Source organism: Dromaius novaehollandiae, chromosome 26 (assembly GCF_036370855.1).
Source record: "Dromaius novaehollandiae isolate bDroNov1 chromosome 26, bDroNov1.hap1, whole genome shotgun sequence".
In the NCBI taxonomy this organism is placed as follows: domain Eukaryota; kingdom Metazoa; phylum Chordata; class Aves; order Casuariiformes; family Dromaiidae; genus Dromaius; species Dromaius novaehollandiae.
Genome location: NC_088123.1, coordinates 6,706,390 through 6,723,478, shown reverse-complemented (window position 1 = coordinate 6,723,478; position 17,089 = coordinate 6,706,390). Strand labels below are relative to the sequence as shown.

The following is a 17,089-nucleotide window of genomic DNA, read 5'->3' as shown; positions in this document are numbered from 1 at the left end:
GAGAGTGTCCCGTCCCCCCGTCCCGTCCCCCTTCCCCGGGCAGGTGGCATGCAGTGACCGCGGGGCCACGTCCCCGCAGGAGCCCGGCCAGGGCTGAGCGCAGCACACCCGGGGGGCCACGTTCCCCGTCCTCCACCAGCCCCGGGCCCCTCGGCAGCTCCGCTGTCCCCTGGCCCCCACATGCCCGAGCCCAAAGCGGCCGGGTGCACCACCGTCCTTGGGGTGCACCTCCGAGCGCGGCACTGGGAAACTGGGAATCAACAGGGCAGGCTGGGGACCGGCTGAGGGGCCCCGTGCCCAGCCCGGCGAGGAGGGTCCCGGCGCCCGCGGGACTGGCGCTTGGCTGGGAAACGCGTGCCCCAGATGCCGACATGGGCCAGGGCACTCCGGTCCTTGGCATCCCGGTGGGGTCCTGACCCTGCGTCACCCCGGTGAGGAGGGTGTGTGCCACAGAGGAAGGCTCCCGCGGCCTCTCCTGCACGTGATGCTGAGAGCAAACAGCCGGGAGCCGCTCGAGGGGCTCCGGTGCTCCTCGGCGCCCTGGGAAAGGAGGCGGCGTGCACGCACACGCACGCACACGCACGCACACGCATGCACACGCACGCACACGCACACACACACACAACCTGCCTGCGAGCGCCTGCCGCTGGGGCTTGGCCCCGGGGTCTGCCGGAGCTGCATCACGGCCGCGGGAGCAGGGAGGCTGGAGGGGTCCTGCCCGGAGCAGGGACTCATCCCTAAGGCATCAGAGATGTCGGTTCAGCCGCCCCGAGCCCCGCGTGGCTGATGGCCCTCGGGGTGCCAGGGACCCCGCGAGCCGTGCGCCCTGCCCTGCCCAGCCCAGCGCCCAGGGCGACGGGCCAGAGCGGCGATTCGGTGACCCCTTGTTCCCCGAGCTGATCCATCCTGTGGGTGCAGCCACCAGCCCCCAAACCCCGGGACTGGCTGCTCCCAGCACCCTCGTGACCGAGCCACGGAGCTGCCGGCCTGGCAGGGCTCTGGGGACACAACCCCCGGCCGTGGGGCCCCGCTCCTGCCCCAGCCTCGCCGCTTGCGGGGACCCTTTGATGTCTGGTCTGCGCTCTGCCCATCTCGAGCACCTCCAGGTGCCGGAGCTGGCGCGGGGACGCGGGCAGGGAGCCAGCGGGGCCCCTCGCCGGACACTCCACGCTGGAGGGCAGCGCTCGCCCCCGCCGGAGGGTTTACTTTGGCCCGAGGCCCCGCTCGCGAGGAGCAGAGAGCCCTCCGTGCCCGGGGACAAGTGTCCTCAGAGCCTCTTGATCGGCAGGTTCCCAGGGGAAACCAGCTCCAGGAAAGGCAGTTGGCAAACAGAAGTGAAGTGAATTGCACACCTCGCCCACGGCCACGAGGCCGTTCCCATGGGCCGTCCCCTTCTCCACCCCCAGCACCCCCGTATAAAGCCCCTGTCCTTGGATGCTGCCGAGCAAGCCTGGGCCAGGAAGAGGAGGAGGAGGAGGTGGAGGAGGAGGAGGAAGAGGAGGAGGCGGAGGCAGAGGCAGGCATAGAGAGCAGCATGAAGCAGGTTGTGGTTGAAGAGCCACTGGTGAGTCCCTGGCACGGGACACACTTGGAGCATCCCTGTCCCCAGCAAGCCTGGCAGAGCCGCTTGGCACCGAGAGGTTTCCCCGCTTGCTCCCTCTGGGCACAGGTCACTACAGGGGTCCCTGGCGGGGTCGGGTTGCTGTGGGGCCGGGCCCCATGGCGGCTGGGTCCTCTGCCCAGGAAGCACCCGCCGGCCCCTTCCCGTGGGCTCCCAGCACCCGGTGCTGATCCCGGGCCCCCCAGCGAGGTGCCGGCACGTGCGTGATGGAGCGGGACCTCGTGGGGTGCTGGCGTCTGACTCGCCGCGTCCCCAAACCTCAGGGGAAAGGGGACAGGAGCTGCCCCCAGAGCAAGCCCCGTCCCAGCCTCCGCCTCGTGTCCGGGCTCCCCGTCTCCGTGCCCGCCGCTCACCCCGCTGCCGCCTCTGCTCGGTCCCCAGGACGCCGAGATGCGCTGCTGCAAGCCCGGCTGCTGCTGCCTGCCCGGCTGCACTGCCTGCTGCCCCAAGTGCCTGCGGCGGTGCGGCGGCTGCGGCTGCCACGGCTGCCACGGCTGCGGCGGCTGCCTCAAGCGCAGCCTCTGCTTCGTGCCTCGCCTGCTCTGCTACCTGCCCCGCAAGCTCCTCAGCTGCCACCACCTCAAGTGCCTCCTCATCGTGGTGGTGGTGGTGGTGCTGCTGGTGGTCATCATCGCGGGCGCCCTGCTGATGTGGCTGCACGCGGCCCGGCAGCGCGCCGACGCCGTAAGTACGGCCCCGCGGCCCCGGGGGGGACACCGCGGCCCGGCAGTGACCTCCCCGCACGTCCCCCGCAGGTGACCGTGGAGGGGCTGGAGAGGGGAGCTGTCTGGCCGTGGCTTCCCGCCGGCGGGGAAGAGGAGGCAGCGACTTTCTACGTAGACGGAGGAGCCGGAAGCCCAGCCACGGTCCTCTACGACTACAAGAACGTGAGCAGGGAGGGACCTCGCCGGCGGGGCCGGCTGGGCTGCAGCCCCGCGCTGCGTCCGGGCAGGAGGATGGAGCAGGGGCGGTGAGGACCGCGCGCGGGCGGGATGCACAGGGGCCCGAGCCAACGCGATCTGTCTGCCAACAGCTGCTGATCGGCTACAGATCCTGGCTGCACCAAGGCTGCTACGTCACCCGCATGGACGAGGACAACATCCAGGGGCTGGACGCCGTCACCGCGGCCTTCCGGCAGCGGCAGGTGAGCGCTGGGCAGCGCTGCTCAGCACGCGCCGGGCAGAAATGGGCCGGGGAGACCCGCAGCCCGGCCCCAGGGGCCTTTCCGTGGCAAAACCCCGGCCAGTGCTGAAGCCCCGGGGCAGGGGGTGCACCCCCCCCCCCCGTTCCTGCCTTTGGGGGTGGCACACCGTGCTTCTCCATGTCTCCCCGCCAGGCTGAGGAGAGGCCCCCCGTGCCCCTGGCCGATCGCTCCCTCCTGAGCACCGCAGCCAACGTCCTCTGCAGCGTCGTCCCCGTCTACTGGGCCTAGCCCGGCTGGGTGAGTGTCCCCCGCCCCGTGGCACGGCCACCCGCGCCGGCCGGGCACACAGGCGGTGCAAACAGGTCCCACTGTGCGGATCAGCTGGCTGGGGGGAGCAGGGGGCTTGCAACGGAGTGGGGACCCGCACCCACCCAGCGGGAGCGCGGGACGCCGTGCAAGCTGGCAGGAGCCGGCGGCATGTCTGTGCGCAGCAGGATGTCCCCCCCCCGGGGACCGGGGCGCTCCCACAGCCCCGCGTTTGCATTGCAGCATCCCCGGAGGACCCGGCCCCATCGGCAGCGTCGCCTCGGAGTCGTGCCCGCAGCAGTGCCAACATCTCCCGGCAGCGATGCCCTGGCGCGCCGCGCTCTGCAGCTGAGCGGGGGCCCACGGGCTCGGCGGGGGCCCGGGGGGGGCGCGGGGGGGCTCGGCGACCCTGCAAGGCCCCACTGCGGATCCCTGCTGCGAACGCGCTTCTTGGGTGACGGCGGAGGTGGTGGGCGTTTGCTTGGGCGACCGTTTCGTGCTGCTGACGCCGAGCTGCAGGCTGTGCCAGGGGACAGCTGGTTTGTCACTTAGTCTTCTCAGCTTTGCCAAAACCAAGTGCAAAAATAAGCTTAACAAAAAAAAGACATTTAAAGAAACAAGATTCTCTGTTCTAGTTCTTTACTCCCTGCTTGCCCAACTTCTGGCAATTTAGGGCTTCTTTTGCCTTGAAAGTGTATCTAAGGGCTTTTAGCATCATTAGAGTGGGAGCTGAAATCCTGCCGCAGCTGCAGGACTCAGAGCCGGGGCCGGGGGTCTCGCCCGGGTGTCCCGGCTCCTGGTACCTCCTCGAGCATCGCTCGGCCCCGGCCCCAGCCCCCGGGACACGGGAGAGGGACCCACCCGAGCCACCACCTCCCCTCGACAGCCCTGGCGAGGCCGGAGCCAAAGCCGCCCTGAAAAATGCATCTGTCCCTCCCGCCCCTGCAGCACGGAATAAAGGATCGCTGGAGGAATTAGGTCTCGGAGCTATTCCCGGTGGCAGCCTGTGCGGAAGGCGGTCACGGCCACCGCATGCGTCCCCAGCCAGCGGGGGACCCTGGGCTGGGCCTTGGGCAGGGGCTGCAGAGGTGGGGCCCAGGCATCCTGCCACCTCCCCGCTGCCCCTCGCGGGGCTCCAGCCCGTCCCCCGGTCTGCCCCGGCGCGGGGACACGGGGGGCAGGCGACAGAGGAGCCGGGGCAGAGGGTGGGAGCAGGGAGCATCGCGGCCGGAGCCCCCGGGACCCGGCACCCGCCAGCGGCACAGCTGCCTCCCGCCGCGGCTGCGCTCCCGAGCATCCCGCCTCCGCCGCGCCGGCTCCAGCACCAGCTCCCTGCGCCGCGCCGTAGCCAGGGAAACGGCCTGCCGGCAGGGACGGCCGCAGCTGCGGCTGGCCGGGGACGGCGACGGCCTTCCCAGGGGCTCCTGCAGGTTTGGGGGGGCCCCCCGAACCCTCGCCCTGCCCCAGCCCAGCTGCACCAGCGAGGGCGAACGTGGCTTGCTTTTTATTTCGGACGCACCCGTACTGACCGGAGCCAGGGCCTCGGCACCGGGGTCTGCCCGGAGGAGGCGGACGGCAGCGGAGGCGGGGGGGGGTGCAGAGTTTTGCAAGGGCTCAGCGCCCCGCCGCCGCCTCCAAACCTCCCCTTCATCACCGAGCAGCTGACTGTGAGGAGCTGTCAGAAACCTGGCGCGTCCGACCACACGGCCCTTGTGCAACAACTCGAGTGTCCTTGTTCTTCCCATCTGCGCAGGCTGGGGGAGGCGAGGAGCGGAGGGAGCGGGTCTGCAGAGGGCGAGCGCTCCGCATCCTCGTGCCGGCTCTCCGGGCGTGCCGGCAGCGCCGGGGATTTCCGGGATAACTGGGCTCGGGAGCCGGTGCCGGGGGGCGGCGGGGGGCCGGGTCTCAGCCCTCGCAGCCGGGCCCCGGGGCGCAGGCAGAGGCGTTGGTGGCCGCGGGGCCGGGGGAGCCGGGGGAGCCGGGGGTCCCGCCGCCGCGGGGCAGGCAGGCGGCCTCGCACTGCTCCCGGCTCTCGAAGCGGTTGCGGCTCCCGCCGCAGCCCCCGTACCAGAAGAGCGAGCAGCGGCCGGCACGGCGGCCCTCGAAGAACCACTTGGGCGAGTAGGAGCGGCAGGGCCCCGCGTCCCGCTCCTCCAGGCAGGCCGCTGCAAGACAGGCGCCGCGGCACGCTCTCGCCCGCGCCGAGCCCCGCGGGGGAGATGCCCCGGCTACCGGGCCCTCAGAGGCCTCCCGCCCTGCACCTCCCACCCGGCCGCCCTCCGCTCGAGCATCGCCCCGTCCTCCCCTGCCGCCGGCTCCTTACCCTGCGTCAGGTTCCCCTCGCCCGCGCCGGCTCCCTCGGGACCTGCCACAGCGGCACAGCGTCAGCCGAGCGGCCGCGCGACACCCGTCCCCCCCGGCGGGACCCCCGGCCTCTCCTACCTGGGCCGCCGCACGCCCGGGCGCAGTCCCGCTCGCTGCCGAAGCGGTTGGCGTTGCCGCCGCAGCCGCCGTACCAGAAGCGCTCGCAGGCCCCCGTCTCCAGCCGGTGGTACCACATCAGGGAGAAGTTGGCGCAGGCGGTGCCGGGGTCCCACTCCAGGGCGCACAGCCCGGGGATGCCGGCGGCCCGGCGGCCCTTGCTGGGGCTGGGGGCTGCCGCATCCCCCCGGGCCGGGGGGGCCGTCGGGGCGCTGCGGGAGGAGCGGGGATCAGAGCGGATGCAGGCACCCGGCGGCGGCAGGGGCGCGGGAACGCGGTGGGAGCCGTCCCCGGGAGCGGGGGGACCGGCAGCCGCTCACTCACGGCGCAGCGCTGCCGGGGGGCAGCCCGGCACCCCCGGGGCCGGAGACGGGCAGCTCCGGCGGGCACTGAGCATCGTCCAGGGCGCTGGTCTCGGCTGCGAGGCGGGAGCAATGGGAGAGGCGTGATGGGGGTCGCGGCCAAGCGGTGTCGGGGATGCTGGTGGGGACGCTGGGGCCGCGCTCACCCTGCAGCCGCCGGAGGAAGCCCAGCACCGTCCTCTCCGCGTAGTCCAGCTCGGGCGCGTGGACCGAGCCCAGGCGCAGCGCGTGGTACCGCCACGCCGGCCGCGCCAGCGCCTCGGGCAGTGCCGCCTCCAGCCGCTCCGTCCCGCGGCGGCCCAGCGCCAGCGCCAGCACGCCGAAGCGGCCGCACCGGGCGAAGCGGGCCAGCGCCCGCCGCGCCTCCGCGTCCCACAGCTCCGCCGCCCCCGTGCCCACCACCAGCAGCGCCCGGCGGCGGCCACGGGAGCCCTGCGGGAAGGCCTTCCCCAGCGCCCAGGCCACCGCTCCGCCGGCGGACGCCGCGGACGCCCGGGGCACCAGCGCGCGCCGCAGCAGCTCCCGCAGCCGCTCCGGGGAGCCGGGCTGCCCCAGCGGGAGCTCCGCCAAGCCCTGCCCGGGCGCGGAGGGGCCCGTGAGCACCAGGGCGAACCGGGCCCCGTGCTGCGCCGGCACCGGCTCCGTCCGCAGCCGCCCCAGGATGCTGCCGAAGAGGCCGCCGAGTTGCTCCAGCGTCTCCGCCGACAGCCCCGGCGCCGCGTTGTCCACCACGAGGGCCAGGTCCGTGTCGGCGCCCAGGGGCGGCGAGGCGACGGGGCAGCTCTCGGGGCGGCACACGTCTGCGGAGGGCCGGGGAGGGCGCGTGAGCCGGGCTGGGCCGGGCGGCTCCGGCCGCGGCACCCCCGGGGCCGCCCCGCGGGCTGCGTACCGAAGCAGAGGGCGCAGGGCAGCACGGCTTCCCGCAGCGCCGCCGCGTCCCCGTCCGGCTCCGCCGCCCGCAGCTGCACCACCTGGAAGCGGCTGTTCACCTGCGGGAGAGGCGGCGGTGACGGCCGGGCGGGCGGCGGGGCTGGCACCGGCGCCCGGCGCCGCGGCTCACCTGAAACGCCCGCTCCACCTCGGGCAGCGGGCTGAAGGTGAGCACCACGGGCAGGACGCCCCGGGCTTCGCACTCCAGCGCGGCCGCCCCGATGCCCTCCAGCGCCTGGCCCTGCCCGCTGGTGACGAACAGGGCCACCTTGGTGCCCAGGGCGGCCCGCCGGACCCGCTTGAGCGCGTGGCGCCCCACGAAGCGCACGGCGGCGGCCAGGCGGCCCCGCTGCGACGAGCGCGTGGGCGACAGCCCCCCGAGGTGCCGCAGCAGCGCGGCGCGGCTCGGCGCGGCGCCCGGCCGCAGCAGGTAGCTGGGGGCCGCCGCGTAGGAGAGCAGGGCCACGCGGGCCCCCGCCGGGCAGCCCCCCGGCGAGACGTGCAGCTCGCGCAGCAGGAAGGCCAGGACGTCCTTCATGCGGGAGAAGAGGGCGGGCGACACGGTGGCCGACATCTCCAGCACCAGCACCAGCTCCATGGGGAAGAGGGGGCAGGAGGGGGCGACGGAGGCTGGGAGGGCACAGGGAGCATCTCCGGAGCGGCCCCGGGATGCAGCCTGTGCCTTTCAGCTTATCCGCACCGCCTCCGCCCCTGCATCCTCTGGGCGTGCACCCAGCCGCCTCCCCCTCGGCTCTGCGCCTGGCCGTCCCCGTGTCCCCGCGGCTGCCGGCCCAGCCACAGTCCCTGCCGAGTCGGTGCCCGTCCCCTGCCACCAGCCTGGCACTCACCGCAGCTCTGGCGGATGAAGGCCTTGAGCTCGCAGGGCTGGAGCGAAGCACAAAGCAGGGTCAGTTCCAGCTCTCCCGCCCGTCTCCTATATCCCAGCTATTCCCAGCAGGGCCCCGGCCCCCCGAGAGCCCCCCGGCTGTGACCTGCCTCGCAGCGAGGCCGGGTCCCCATCCCCAGCGCGGTGCGGTCCCCAGCCAGCCCTTACCGTGGCAGTGGGGACGCCCGGCAAGCCCTGGGGGCCCTGGGGGCAGCCGGAGGGGAGAGACAAGGAGAGGCAACGTTAGTGCTGCGGTCGGGCAGGAGGAACAAATCCCCCCGCACGGAGGTTTCCCGGGTCTCTGCGGGAAACGGGGATCTTTGCAGGAAGCAGGGAATTTGCAGGGAATCACCATCTCTCCTGGAGGCCCCATGCTGCCGCGGATGCCCGTTTCGCCTCTGCTGCCAGGGATGCCCTGATGGAAAAGATGAGCGCCCAGACGCCCGGGTGAGGGGGGCAGGGGATGGGGGGACAAGCAGGGCGCTGCCAGGACGGGGTAGCCGTGCCGTACTCACCCTGCGCCCGGGCAGTCCTCGGGCGCCCTTGTCCCCCTCTTCGCCTCTCTCGCCCCGTTCACCCTGGGAGGGAAACTCAGTGGGAGCCGGCCCCGTCCTCGCCAGCAGCCCCAGCACCCCCCTGCACGGGGCAATCCTGGGTGCCCCCGTCCCCCCCCCCACTGCCACACGGACCCCTCTCCCCCCGCCAGCCCCCAAACTCACCTGAGCCCCGGGGTGTCCCGGCACTCCCGGCGAGCCCTGGGGGAGCAGCGCAGGTGAGCACGGCGCGAGCCCAGCCCCATGCACCCGCCGCAAGCGCAGCCCCCCGCGCCGTGGGGCCCCCAGCACCAAAACGCAGCCGGCCGGGGGCAAGCGGCTGGGGGTGCCGCGCGGCTCGTATGCCCCGGGGGCTCAGGGCAGAGCCGGCGAGGCTTGGCGGGCAGCAGCGCAGCTGGGAGAGGGGAGGAGACCCGGGGTGGCGACTGCCCGGCTGCGGTAGCGAGCGGCTCTCGTCACCTTGGCACCCTTCCTCCCGGGAGCTCCTCTCGTGTCGCAGCCGTTCTCGCCCTAAGAGGGTACAAAATCCCAAAGCAGCCTGCAGGACCCACGCAGACCCTCTCCTTGTCCGAGCACCTCCTTGCCCAGGCGCAGGGCAGCTTCCGCGGAGGATGCTGCATTCCCAAACGGGGCCGGGGGCTGCTTCGAGCCCGGCTGGGTGCTCCCTGCCCGGCCTTACCAGGGCTCCCTTGGGGCCCCGCGGTCCCGCGCTCCCCTTCCTGCCTCCGGCTCCCGCCTGGCCCTGGAGGAGAGAGGGGCTGCTGGCTGGGGTGCACCGGGGGGGCCGCGCCACGCCGCCCGTGCCGCCGCCCACCTTCTCCCCTTTGGGCCCAGCTGGTCCAGCTGCTCCTGGGGAGCCGGCAGCTCCGGGGGGGCCCTGAGCGAAAGGCAAAGGTGCATTAAGGATGCCCGTGGGATGGCACTTGCCGCCCCCGGCACGGCCGCTGGCTCGGGGAGGGAAGCGGGGGTCCCGGCGCAGGGCGTGGGGACGGCACCTGAAGTCCTCTGCTCCCCGGGTGGCCGGTGACACCCGCCGGCCCTCGCAGCCCCGGCAGCCCCTGCAAAGGGAGAGCGGCGGAGGCAGCGGGGCCGCCCGGCCGGGGCCGCGGGGCCGCGGGGCTACGGCCTCACCTGGGCGCCGCCGTAGCCCTCCTCGCCCTGGGGGCCCGGGCTGCCGCGGTTCCCCTTCCTGCCCTGCGGAACACGCACGGCTCAGGCTCCCGGCTTGCTCCCGCCGGGCAGGAGAGCCGGTGGGGCGGGAAGCGGGTGCCGGGTCCTCTGCCCCGTCCCGGAGAGGCGAGGCGGGAGCCGAGCTGCCGCGTGCGAGCCGGGACCAAAGCGCCGTTTGCCGGGCTGGAGCCGGGACCTGGGACGGAGCCGGTCGGGGGGCAGCGATGCTGCCTTACCTGCACGCCCTTCTGCCCCTTCTGGCACGAGCTCTGCGGAGGGAAACGCCGCTGGTCACCACGTCCAACACAGACCCCATGCCGCGGGGGGAGAGGACCCCCCGACCCGCACGGCAGCCGCCTGCACCAGCACGTGGGGATGCGCAGCGCGGGGGCACCGAGCCGGCTTGCAACGCCCGTCCACGGCCCGGGAAGGCACAGGAGCCGGCTGCCCTTCTCGCGGTACCTACTGGATGTGCCGTGGGGCCCGGTGGCCCCGGTGGCCCGGGGGGCCCGTCCTTACCGGGGTCTCCCTGGAAAGCACCAACAACTCAGGGAGAAGCAGAGCTTCTGGCTGCCCATCCCGCGTTTCTTGTCCCCGAAACGGTCCCGCTGGCCGCCTGCGCTCCCTGCACTGCTGCCACCCAGCATCCCCCCACGGGGTCCTGGGCCCCAGGCACCCTTACCTGGGGGCCCCCGTCTCCTCTCCACCCCGGGATGCCGGGCTGGGGGCTGCTCCTCCCGGGCGGTCCCTGGGGAGCAGAGAGGGGGGTCAGCGAGCCCGTGTCGCACCCGCGGTGCCCCGCTCGCGCCCGCCGGCCCCTACTCACCGCCTCGCCGGGAGGGCCTGGGAGCCCCGGCTCCCCCCGCGCGCCCCGGGAGCCTTTCCGTCCCTAGGGAAGGCAGCAGGAAGGGATTTAGCAACCGGCCAAGGGGGCGGCGCTCGCCCGGGGCTCAGCGCTCGCAGCCTCTCACCTGCCTGCCCCGGGCTCCCTTCCCGCCGGGGCGGCCGAGGGCTCCGGCTTCACCCTGGGAAGGAGAAAGCTCCGGCAGCTGAGCCCGCACGGCCGGCAGGTCCCGGCTTGCCAGGGCGGCCACGGGGTGGATTGGGGGTGAGGAGCGGAGAGGGCGGCAGCTCACCTGCTCCCCGTCCACGCCGTCGTCGCCGGCTTCTCCAGGCGATCCCTGCAAGGCGAGCAGCACCGTCCGACACCAGAAAGCACGGTATCGGAGAGCCGCCTCTCGGGTTTGTCCCGTTTCCCCTGGCACCGCGGTCCGTCATGCCCCAGCATCCTTCCCTGCCCTGCCCCGTCTCTTCCCTGCCCATCCTCCTCCTCGAGGCGTCCCCGGTGCTGCCAGGTTGCCGTGGCCGTGGCTGCCATCGCCGAAGGGACGTACCTGGTCCCCGGGGTGACCCATCAGGCCCTGCAACGAGACGGAGGGTGAGAGAGGGGCAGCCGCGGGCACCGCACCCGGCACACGTCAGGCCGCGCTGGCCTCTCACCTTCGGTCCCCACTGGCCCGGGCATCCCTGCATCCCGCGGCTTCCCGGGAGGCCGCGCGGGCCCTGCTCCCCCTGGTGCGGAGGAAAGGGGAGGCCGTCAGAGACACCGGCTCTCCGGCCTTGCCGGGCTCCGATTTCCCGTGCCGCATGCCCCGGGACCACCCTCTCCCCCGCCCACGGGGTCCCACCGCCAACTCACGCCGTGCCCGTGGTCGCCCTCGTCTCCGGCGCGTCCCTTGCTGCCTCTCAGCCCCTAGGACAGAGACCGGCCCTGGGAGAGGCAGCCGCGACCCCCGGCCCGGGGACGGACCCCCGGGCCGGGAGCCAGGCAGCTGGGCTCCATGCCCAGCCGGGGGAGGAAAGGGAGAGGACCGCGGACGGAGCGAGGAGCTCTCGCCTTGGGACAGCATGGCCTTTCCCTCACCCCAGCTTGGGGCGAGGGATGGAGCTAATCCAAGCTCCCAGGGCCCCGCTTTGCCCTGGGAAGGGGGTGTGGGGCTCCACGTACGCAGCACGGGGTGCAATTCCCCCGGGCGAGCTCCCCGAAGCCCGCCAGCCCCCCAGCCTCGCTTTTCCCCAGGCCAAAGCCCCGCTTTGCTCAGAGCTTGGACACTCGCGGACAGAAGCAGCTGCCGGGATACCGGGGTCCAGGCAGGGCAGACCCGACTCAGTCTCAAGACTGGGACCAGGTCGGTGGTGCACAGCCCCTGCGCGCGGCGGAGGGGGCAGGAGGGATGGCCCCGCACCGGGCCAGACTGGGGACCACTCTCCTCCTGCAGACACAGCCCGGGGGCCCGGGGAGACCTGTCCCACCCGGCTGGGAAGGGAAGGGTCTAAACTGTGCTCAGACACAAGGAAAACAAACAGAGAAAGCGAATCCCCCGGTGCCCATTTGGAGCAGTGCGGAGCCAGATGTGCGCACAGCTGGACGGGCCCCAGCCTCCCGCACCGCTGACTTAGCGCGTCAGGCATGCGGCTCGGCCGCGGCCCCACGTGCCGGCACGGCCCGAGGCATCGCGCCCGCGCAGCCCCGCCGCCCCGGCCGCGTTACCTTGGTGCCCCGGCGGCCCCCGGGGCCCCGCGGGCCCGGCAGCCCCACGCAGGTGCAGGGACAGGGGCGGCAGCACGTCCGCTCGGCCAGGGCCAGCTGCGGGGAGAGGGCGATGCAGCGGCGCCGAGCCCGCCCGGGCGCCCCACCACCCGGCCCGGCCCCGGCATGGCCTCACCAGCTCCTGCGCCAGGTGCCCGCCGACCTCGGGCATGTCCACGGCGAGCTGCGGGCCCTGCCCCGGCGGGCGCCCGAACTCCACCAGCTGCAGGTCCTGCAGCCCGCTGGCGTTGTTCACCGCCACCGTCAGCAGCATGTCAGCCTGGCCTGGGCGGGGGCAGGATGCCGTGGGCCTCCCGCCTCGGTTTCCCCGCTCGCCAGGAGCGGGGCTGGCACAGCGCGTGGTCACCCCGTCGCATGCAAACCCGCTCCGGCGACGGCCCGGGGGTGCAACCACGGCGCTCGCCCCGCCGGGCGCCCCGTGCCGCACCTTGCAGCGCGGCGGACATCGCCGTCTCCCTCAGCTTCCCCGCGTCGTCGTCCAGCCCGTCCGTGAAGACCAGCAGCACCTGGGCGAGGAGGGTCCGGCGCTCTGCAGCCGCCCGGGATGCCGGGCACCCCCGGAGCGGCGCGGGGGGGGGGTCCTACCTTGGCGTCGGCCGCCCGGCGCGCCAGGGCACCCAGGAAGCTCTGCAGGGCGGGCTGGGTGAGGTAGGTGCGCTGGAAGGCGTGAGCCTGCGCCAGCGCCCGCAGCGTCTCTGCCCAGGGCTCGTGCAGCCAGTCCTGGAAGAGGGTCTCGCCGTCCGGCCGGGCGCTCTGCAGGCTGAGGCCGGGGCTCAGCGGGCCGCAGGAGAGGCGCTCCAGCGAGGCCACGGCCCGCAGCAGGCGCTCCAGGTAGCCGTGCAGGTTGGACTGCTGGTAGTCGGTGACGTCCAGGGCCGCCAGCACGTGGAGGGCGCACGGGCCTGCCGGGCAAAGCGTGGAGACCCAGCCGGCCCCTGCCTGCCCCCGCCTCCGCCCGGCCCCCGAGCAGGGATCCCTGCAGGGCTCCCGCGAGGATCCCGCGGTGCAGCGCGGCTTTGGGATGCGCCGCGATCCCTCGGGGCGATGCAAGTTCAGGGCACTGCATCCACACAGTCGCTGCTGCACCCAGGGGCTGGGACCCAGCGCGGCCCCGCAGCTTCTCTGCCAGTGAGTCCCCATGCCCTTCCGCGGGCACGGACCTGCTCCCCCAGCCCCATGGGGACGGTATACCCCACGGCAGGACCCCTCCGCGGCATCACGGCCCCCCGGGATGGCTGCACGCGGGGACGTCCTCACTCACCCGCCTCCTGGCTCCGGGCCGCTGCGGCTCCGAGGAGGAGCAGAGCCGCGGGGATCCAGGCTCTGCGCAGCCCCATGGCCCCGGTGCGCGGCCGGGCGGGCAAGCAGCTCCTCTGCGCCCTGAGCCGGCGGGTGCGAGGTGTGAGCGCAGGGCTGGAGCTAGCTCCGGCTCCCCGTCCATCACCGCTGACGGTAACACCTGGAGCGCAGCCCAGCCGAGGGGCCGGGGCGGCCGTCCGAGCCCAGCCAGGGCTGGCCTCATCCTGCCTGGCCGTGGGGCTGTTTGCAGACGCCGCTGGGTGCCTTTAGCTCCCCGCGCTGCTGCGCCTTATGCAATGATCTGCAATCTGGCTGGGGAGGGACTCGGGGACAGCACGAGTAAGGACACATGGGTGCTGAATCCATAGGGGAGCAAAACCTCTCCTGGCTGGTCTTTGGGATGTGTTTTGCGCTCATCACCGGAGCTGTGAAGACGCCAACGCAGCCCACTGCCCACCCAGCTCTGCCTTCAGGGCTGCAGCTTTACTAGCTGCGGATATTTTTCAAGGGCTCTCAAAATGCTCCGCAGCGCTCGCTCCTGCCATTCGGGAGCTGGGGGAGCGGCACGGAGCGACCGGAGCGTGCCGGGGACGGGACCCGGGAGTCCTGCCGCCCGCAGCCGCCGGGCCAGGCTACCTGCCGACCTGGCCTGGACGCAGCCTGCGCCGTGCCCCGGCTGCGTGGCAGGAGCAAGGGAGGGGAGAAGGTGCTCGAAGCCCCGACGCCTTTCGGAATTAGCAAAGCGATGAACGAAAAGCAACGGCAGGACCCTGGGACGGAGCCGAGCCCGCGGCACGGCGACAAGCCACCTGCAGCCTCCCCAGGGCGGGGGCTCTCCGGCACGAGGAACCCACGCTCCTACCTCTCCCGTCCCGGCGCCGGTGAGGGGGGTCCCGGGAGCCGCATCCAAGATGCACAGAGGCAGATGAATGCTGGCCGGTGCAGCTGACCGCAGGCTGGAGGAGTTGGCTGCCTGCTTGGGAGGATGTGCGTTTGGAGGTTTATTTATTCCACAGCTCAAAAAAACATCATATGTCAGATACGTCAGGGGGAGCTGCGCCGCAGCAGGGCCGGGGCTCCTGGCCTCCCCGGGCTGAGCCCACGCAGGAGCGGGCTGACGTCCCACGGGCTCCGGCCGCGTCGCCCCTGCTTTCCCCATTCCCGGGAAAGGCATGGGACGCTCCGTGCGGGGCGATCTGCGGGACGAGACCATCCATGGCCAAGGAAGACCTCCATGGGCCTTGGAAAAGTGTGCCTGCCCGGGGAGCCAGCTCCCAGGAAACAAAGCCAGCGTGAGAAACACGAGCTTGTGTGGAGGGAGGTGGGGGAAATATCCACCGAGGGCCCCAGGTTGCCAGGAAAACTGCTCCGGAAAGGGGCAGCAACCCAGTAGGAAACGGCAGCCAGGTCCTGACATAGCGGCTTTACATCATCCGGGGATTCAGCCATCGACCATCCTTCCCAGCACTGGCAAAACGCAGCGATGGAAACGGAAAGTATGTTAAAGCCCGGCTTGTTTTTCACGGGGGATCTGTTTGTTTACTCAGGAGATAGATAGACATTGGAGAGGAGTCAGGCAGTGCTCCGCAAGTTCCCATCGCCTGACTGTACGCAGCGATGTGTGGGCTGAGGACGGCGTGGGGAAGTAGAGCAAGACCAGTTTTCAGAGATTTATTTATTTGCTTTAAGGGGAAAAGTTTATTGGATGTCATGGCGTTGCAGTGTACGTTTTGCAATATCAGGCTAACTAGCAAAACATATCCCAAGATTATCTGCTGTTGGGAAAGCAAAATAACAGCTTGAGATAAGGAATGAAGCAGAGACTTTCCCCATGAGCAGCCATGACTGGGACTGGGATGAGTCAGGCCTGAATGCAGGAGGTCCCTGCAAGCAAAAGGGAAAGATTTGGGGATTTGGGGGACGAAGCAGCGAGATGAACGGCACGCAGGCAGTGTCGCTGCCGGGGAGGTCAGCAGCGGCCGGGACAGCCTGGGGACGCCGGCCCTCGCTACCTCGCCTGGGCTCTTCCCCCCGGGTCACCTTGGGAAGCCGCGCGCATTCGTGCACCGGCAGCTGCATTCGAGCAGCAAAGCCATTAATTTCCCTCGCATCTGTTCAGCCAGCTCCGGCTCCGCCATATGGTGCTGGGCGGGATGCCGGAGCCCTGGCGTCCCTCCTGCTCCCGCCACCGACCTGCCGGGCCTCCCTCGCCACCGTCCCCAGGGCCACCCCCCCTCCGGCTCATGGCACCAGGGCAGCTGAGGGGTTGTCCCCATCGCTCCCCAAACGTGCCCGCCTTGGGGCTGGGCTCTGCTCGGCCCTTCGCCCCCGCTCTGGCACGCTTTGCGCTGCGGCTGTCCCGCGCGGGGACAGGCGGAGGACAAGGCGGCTTTGTGACTAAGGCAGGAGGGAGGCCGGGGCACCGGGGTCCCGCTGCCCGGAGCGGCCGGGCCGGCAACGCTGAACTTGGAGCTCTATCTAGTGGCGAGCGGGCGGCTGGACCTCGCGTCCCTCCCTGGGGCTGGGGGCACCTGCCCCCCGGCCCGGGTGGGATGCAGCAGCCCTGAGCCCCCGTGCCGCTCCCCGGAGCGGGCAGCCTGCAACCTCCGGGACGCCATGAGCTCCCGCCCGCAGCATCGGCGAGACCAGCCTTCCCCACCGCCGGGCGTCCGTCCTCCTCCTCCTGCCCCCGGGCACGTCCTCGCCCCGGTGCCCCCCGTCCTCGCCCGCCAGCCACCAGCCTCGCTCGCCCTTGCCGCACAGGGCCGAGGCGCAGGTGCTCCCGGGAAGCGTGCCCTTGCTCCGGGACACGGCAGCGACACGGACCATGACACCGTTCCCCAAAGTCCCCCAGCACCGTCCGACCTCGCCGCGCTCGGCCTCGGCGGATCCCTTGCCCGACACAGCCCCCGCCAGCCCCCGGTGCCCGGGGAGCCAGGGCCGTGCCGGGCCGGGTGGCCTTGCGGACCTCGCGTGGCTGCTGCAGGCTGAAGTGGCAGAGCCCTGACGGCAGGTGTCACTCACAGACCTCGGCGCACACGCGTGCACACGCATGCACACGCATGCACACGCATGCACACGCGCAGGCCCACGCGGCCCGGCGGGCGCCCCGGCCTTGCCCCCCCCAGGGCGCTCTCCCTGCTCTCGGCACCCCTGAGACCGGCGCGTGGGCTGGCACCTCCGCGCGCAGGGCTGTCCCGGGGAGACGGGAGGGCAGGCAGCTGGGACATGGTCCCCACGCTCCCGCGGCGCCCCTGGGTGACGGGAGGCTCCTAGCTGCACCCAGACCTCGGGGGGCCTGGGCTGCCCCCCCGGCAGGCTGAGCACCCTGGGACGAGGCAGGCGCTTGTGGGCTGCAGGACGCGGGGGATGCAGGACGCAGGAGCAGGGAATATGGGGTGCTGGAGCAGGGATGAGGGATGCGGGATGCGGGAGGCAGGACGGGGGTGCGGGACTGGGGAGACGTGGGCACAGAGTGGGAGATACGGGGTGCGGAGCCAGGGATGTGGGACCGGGCATGCAGGAGGGGCACTGGGGGAGGCGCAATCAGGGAAGCGGGGTGCAGAAAGGGGTGCGAGGCTGGGCCTGGGGGCTGCAGGCTTGGCCGGGGGGTGCGGGGTGTGGGACCGGGGCTGCAGGCCAAGGGCTGTGCAGCGCAGAGCAGGGCGCAGGACCTGGGGCTGGGGGGTGCAGACTGGGGTGCCCGGCTGCGGGAAGCGGCTGCA

At 72.4% G+C, this 17,089-nt stretch overlaps 2 protein-coding genes and 2 long non-coding RNA genes across 4 annotated transcripts; 1 reads left to right on the top strand and 3 right to left on the bottom strand.

Moving 5' to 3' along the window:
* The first annotated feature begins 371 nt into the window (after window positions 1-371).
* On the top strand, window positions 372-3,691 carry LOC112996691 (uncharacterized). The gene is made up of 7 exons (XM_026122335.2): window positions 372-404; window positions 1,289-1,564; window positions 2,003-2,305; window positions 2,377-2,508; window positions 2,655-2,765; window positions 2,958-3,062; window positions 3,315-3,691. Exons 1-6 carry the CDS (start codon window positions 372-374, stop codon window positions 3,051-3,053), a joined length of 951 nt encoding a protein of 316 aa, XP_025978120.2. The 3' UTR covers window positions 3,054-3,062; window positions 3,315-3,691.
* An 887-nt stretch (window positions 3,692-4,578) lies between these two features.
* On the bottom strand, window positions 4,579-5,756 carry LOC135323688 (kunitz-type U19-barytoxin-Tl1a-like). Its single transcript, XM_064497807.1, has 3 exons — window positions 5,514-5,756; window positions 5,395-5,436; window positions 4,579-5,236 (listed from the first exon to the last, which is right to left on the bottom strand). Exons 1-3 carry the CDS (start codon window positions 5,629-5,631, stop codon window positions 4,977-4,979), a joined length of 420 nt encoding a protein of 139 aa, XP_064353877.1. The 5' UTR covers window positions 5,632-5,756; the 3' UTR covers window positions 4,579-4,976.
* Window positions 5,757-7,297: 1,541 nt separating this feature from the next.
* Window positions 7,298-7,935, bottom strand: LOC135323670 (uncharacterized). Its single transcript, XR_010385146.1, has 3 exons — window positions 7,899-7,935; window positions 7,693-7,729; window positions 7,298-7,474 (listed from the first exon to the last, which is right to left on the bottom strand). It is a non-coding gene; the product is annotated as an uncharacterized LOC135323670 (long non-coding RNA).
* A 146-nt stretch (window positions 7,936-8,081) lies between these two features.
* LOC135323683 (uncharacterized) lies at window positions 8,082-8,526 on the bottom strand. The gene is made up of 3 exons (XR_010385162.1): window positions 8,450-8,526; window positions 8,246-8,308; window positions 8,082-8,145 (listed from the first exon to the last, which is right to left on the bottom strand). It is a non-coding gene; the product is annotated as an uncharacterized LOC135323683 (long non-coding RNA).
* Window positions 8,527-17,089: the final 8,563 nt, after the last annotated feature.